This window comes from Camelina sativa, chromosome 4, assembly GCF_000633955.1.
Source record: "Camelina sativa cultivar DH55 chromosome 4, Cs, whole genome shotgun sequence".
NCBI classification, from domain to species: Eukaryota; Viridiplantae; Streptophyta; class Magnoliopsida; order Brassicales; family Brassicaceae; genus Camelina; species Camelina sativa.
In genome coordinates, this window is record NC_025688.1 from 4,193,287 (window position 1) to 4,198,350 (window position 5,064).

Here is a 5,064-nt window from a genome sequence, read left to right on the forward strand (position 1 = left end):
AAGTCTCAAGGTCCTATGACATTTCAACAAGTATATGACAGGTTTTTTAATTATGGCTTTTCTTCTCCCATGTTTCGGCTGTCTACGAAGAGACATTTGGCTTTTCATATTGGGATATTGCAAATATATATTTTCAACGTTTTATATAGATTTTGTGTGGGTGAAAATTATTACTTATAGAACATTATAGCTCATGCACGTTTAGGATGTGCATATTCTTTCCCACGTATTGAATTTTATAAATGACATAATACAACTTGTAGAAGAGTAGATAAAGAAGAGGAGATTGTACAGTTTATAGTCCTCGAAAATTCGATTTCTGTTGTATTCGTATCGGAGACAGTTTGTAATTTATGAATGTTATAGACGACATATACATATCAATTACCGAAAGGTAGATCGTCTCATGTCTATAATTTTGCATGTAAAGTTCTTAACATAAAAAAAAAAAAGATGCATATGTACATATATAACTAAGAATATACGCAGTTTAACTATAGATTTACAAGAATCCAGCCTGATACACCCAAACTGATATTATAGAATTCCTACTAAAACAAACTTGGAATCACCTTGGCGAATATTCACCACTGGATCCATACTACTATACAACAAGAAATTAAAATCTCTTTACATATTATAATTTGACAGTCATATAAAATATTAATTTGAGAAGGTATATACACATAATATATAAACAAAAGCAATAAGATTCGCCTTTGTAATGCGACGGCCCGACTTCTCTCTCCCAGAATAATGATCCTTGAGAAACCCTATAGAGCCATATATACGTTGTCTTTATAAAGAGACACAACCCATGTCTTATCTTGACTAAACTTTTTATATAGTTAAACTTTATCTATTCAAAAACAAAGCTGGATTTGTATTTTGTCCCTTAAACCACCATGACTAAGAACTTAAGCAATATGAAGAATCACAACCACAAACGTGAAAGATGTAGTGAGTACATCGAAGCTCTTGAAGAAGAACGTCGCAAGATCAATGTATTCCAACGCGAGCTTCCACTTTGCTTAGAGCTCGTCACTCAAGGTATAAATCTATGCACACATATGCACTTACAAAGTACTATGAGATCTATATATATATATATGTGTGTGTGTGTGGATTAATGTAAGATCTAAAGACTAAAGTGTTTTAGTCATATTTTCAGCGATTGAGGCGTATAAGAGGGAGATATCGGGGACGACGACGGAGAACTTGTACGGACAATCGGAGTGCTCAGAGCAGACCACTGGAGAATGTGGGCGTGTCTTGGATCTGTTCATACCTATCAGACACTCTTCGNATATTCACCACTGGATCCATACTACTATACAACAAGAAATTAAAATCTCTTTACATATTATAATTTGACAGTCATATAAAATATTAATTTGAGAAGGTATATACACATAATATATAAACAAAAGCAATAAGATTCGCCTTTGTAATGCGACGGCCCGACTTCTCTCTCCCAGAATAATGATCCTTGAGAAACCCTATAGAGCCATATATACGTTGTCTTTATAAAGAGACACAACCCATGTCTTATCTTGACTAAACTTTTTATATAGTTAAACTTTATCTATTCAAAAACAAAGCTGGATTTGTATTTTGTCCCTTAAACCACCATGACTAAGAACTTAAGCAATATGAAGAATCACAACCACAAACGTGAAATATGTAGTGAGTACATCGAAGCTCTTGAAGAAGAACGTCGCAAGATCAATGTATTCCAACGCGAGCTTCCACTTTGCTTAGAGCTCGTCACTCAAGGTATAAATCTATGCACACATATGCACTTACAAAGTACTATGAGATCTATATATATATATATGTGTGTGTGTGTGGATTAATGTAAGATCTAAAGACTAAAGTGTTTTAGTCATATTTTCAGCGATTGAGGCGTATAAGAGGGAGATATCGGGGACGACGACGGAGAACTTGTACGGACAATCGGAGTGCTCAGAGCAGACCACTGGAGAATGTGGGCGTGTCTTGGATCTGTTCATACCTATCAGACACTCTTCGACCTCCGTAGAAGAGGTTGATGACAAAGATGATGATGATGAACACGAATCTCATGAAACCAACATAGATTTCAATGACAAGAACATGAAATCTGACTGGCTCAAGTCTGTTCAGCTTTGGAACCAATCCGACGCTGTTGTTTCTAATAATAGACAGGTAAGATTTGAATTCTTGACAAATATTGATTATTTGTTTTCATTGACGCATTATATTTTGTATTTTTGAGGAAAAGAACATAAATATCATATTTTAAAATTTCAAAAGAAAAGATAAAATATCCGCAGGAAAAGATAAATATAAAACGTTTGTTTTTTAATAATATAGAGGAAAAAAGATGGTGCAACAAATTCCAGAATTTATAATATGTAGCATTTCACGTTTTTTCAGGATTGCTTACAAAACAAGCCGGAAACGCTGGTGAAAGATTTAAAAAGAAACGATGGAGAAGAGGGGAAAAACAACAACATCAAATTATCGGTGACTAGTAGTAGTGGCGGTGGTAGTGACGGAAGAGGGCAGAGAAAGAATAGGCGATGTTGGTCGCAGGAGTTGCACAGACGTTTCTTGAACTCTCTTAAACAACTTGGTGGTCCTCATGGTGAGTTTCTTCATTTTAATAAAACATTTCAGTAGTTATTTTTTTTTTTCATTACGGCTTCATTTTAATAAAGTTTTAATTAATTCGTATCAATCTTAATTTTTTGAAGTTGCTACTCCGAAACAAATAAGAGAGCTGATGAAGGTTGATGGGTTAACCAATGATGAAGTCAAGAGCCATTTACAGGTTAGTAAATCATATTCCATGAAAATATACATTTAAATAGTAATTACCATAATTGGCAAAAGAATTAAAACTATATATTTGCCAATTTAAGACACATGCGCACGTGAATCTTGAAGAGCGCAGTAAAGTTTGTCGGTATAAAAAGCTATTTTTACCTGATTTTTCTTTTTCAGAATATTGGTAAATATTTTATTTGATTTTTTCATGTTTCCTTTTTTAATGATATATACATGTAAACAAAGTTTTTTTGTATAAATTATTCAATGATTTAATTTAAACATATATTTATATTTTCATCATTATATATAAAAATCACAAAAGAGTATCCATTAATGTTTCACTTTGTTTTTTGATGATGAATAGAAATATAGGCTGCATGCAAGACGGCCTAGCCAAACAACACCTACCAACGGAAACTCTCAAAACCAACATTTCGTGGTCGTCGGTGGAATATGGGTACCGCAAACTACCCACTCCACGGCCAACGCCGCCGCATCGGCTGAGACCACCACCGGGATTTACGGGCCTATGGTCAGTCCTATGCCGTCGGAGTGGCCGAGCCATTCCAATTTTAGTAGCAGGACTTCGGAAGATAGATCAAGGTACTCTAACAAAGGAATTCTTCGGTGTAGCTCACCAGCGATGTCTTCTTCTACTCGTACAAAGACGAAAGATGCAAAAATATCATAATTTTGTTTATTCATTTTTGATTATTAATTAAGAAAAGAAAAAATCATAGACACTGAAAGAGTGTATATAGATGTTTGGAGTGAGACTTTCTCTATATATTATACTACACAGGATTAAATGTAATTTTAAATTTTCTTTTCTCATTGGGTATATATATATTACTTTATTTTGTTCAACGTATATACATTTCTTTTAACTTTTTGTTTTTTTCTTTACTGAAATGTGAATTTTTTTTGTTTCATAGGAGAAATATAAAAGAAAGAACACTTGAGCTGAAAATTTAGACAAGAAAATTAACAATATATAAATGTGTAAAACGAGCCAGAGGCCCACGAACTGAATTCCGTAACATGAACCATCAGATCTTTGCATCAGGTCATGGTGCCGTGGAAGGTGGTTCTAGTATGGATAGCTTTGTTGATCATATGTATTAGTTGCTTTAGCAGGATGTGAGACATTTTCAAATACGATAGATTGACGTTTGAAAAACTAAGTACTTCCAGAGTCTCCAGTGATTTAGGCGATGTGCGGTTCCAAACTGTGTATTCTCTTGTCTCGTCTTCTTCATTACAAAATAAAAAACTTTGAGGTGGATCCCTTCCTCTGAATTAATTAAGAAAGACATCGATCTCCCGACCCTATATATATTGTTTGTTCTATAAGTCTATTGTGTGAGATCACCATCCATGATCAAAGATCCATATTAACTTTTGAATCTGATCAGATTATACAATGATATGTGAAATTATAATTGGTTAAAGCTAATGCGTGTTCTCTTAAGCGTATGTATTCCGACCACATCGTTTTGACTCTTCCAGGCTTTTAAAAGTAAAGATATCATGTTCTAAAATTAGTTTGAGGTGGACTCCACTAATCAAACCCGGTTTCAAAAATCGTAATAATATTTTGAGATACATTTTCTTAGGAAAATTTAGCCACCAAATGAATTGTCTCAAATATATTAAGCTCGTCCTCAATATGTGTCTGTCGGCCACGTTGCTATTATATGGGCTTTATTCATGGGAAGAATATGCCGGAAACTGAAGAGCATAATCTGCAAATTTGCTATATAAAGTATAGTATTCTCTTGTTGCTTAAATATTGATACAAATGCGCACGTTGGGCTCCCTTCTCATATAGAAGTGTACTATTATTCTTTACTTGTTGCCTTTACTTTTGTTTTTTTTTAAAATACGTGTTTTCTTGCCAGTTAAATTATATTTAGTGGCCAAAGAGTGAAAGTAACTGAGATTAGCGCATTGTTCTTTGGTTTGCTTAGTAAGGAAGAACAATTTGTTTCGACAACCTGAGCAGCCGCAACCATCTTTATCATCTATGAAATGTTTTATCCCATTGTATACAGTTAGCATACGTGGAGTGGTTTACATATTACATATTCCTAAATGTTCGTAAAGGTATGTGAGTCGATAAATCTATGTGGGAAAGATTAATATAAAGTTCATATATTTATGGTTTGGTTTTGTCACCTCAATCAAAATTTTGTCCATCCATGTATACATGTGGCTTTATTATGGACCATGTAACCTATTTAGGGGTAT

General features: G+C 33.9%; 1 protein-coding gene across 2 annotated transcripts; it reads left to right on the forward strand.

Annotated features, from left to right (window-relative positions):
* On the forward strand, positions 740 to 3,634 carry LOC104779778 (myb family transcription factor EFM-like). Of its 2 annotated transcripts, none has more exons than XM_010504159.2 (5): positions 740 to 1,050; positions 1,898 to 2,187; positions 2,419 to 2,629; positions 2,739 to 2,815; positions 3,179 to 3,634. In XM_010504159.2, exons 1-5 carry the CDS (start codon positions 906 to 908, stop codon positions 3,503 to 3,505), a joined length of 1,050 nt encoding a protein of 349 aa, XP_010502461.1. In that variant the 5' UTR covers positions 740 to 905; the 3' UTR covers positions 3,506 to 3,634. The 2 variants fall into 2 exon arrangements, with proteins under 2 accessions (XP_010502461.1, XP_010502460.1); XM_010504158.2 differs by lacking the exon at positions 740 to 1,050 and adding an exon at positions 1,466 to 1,776.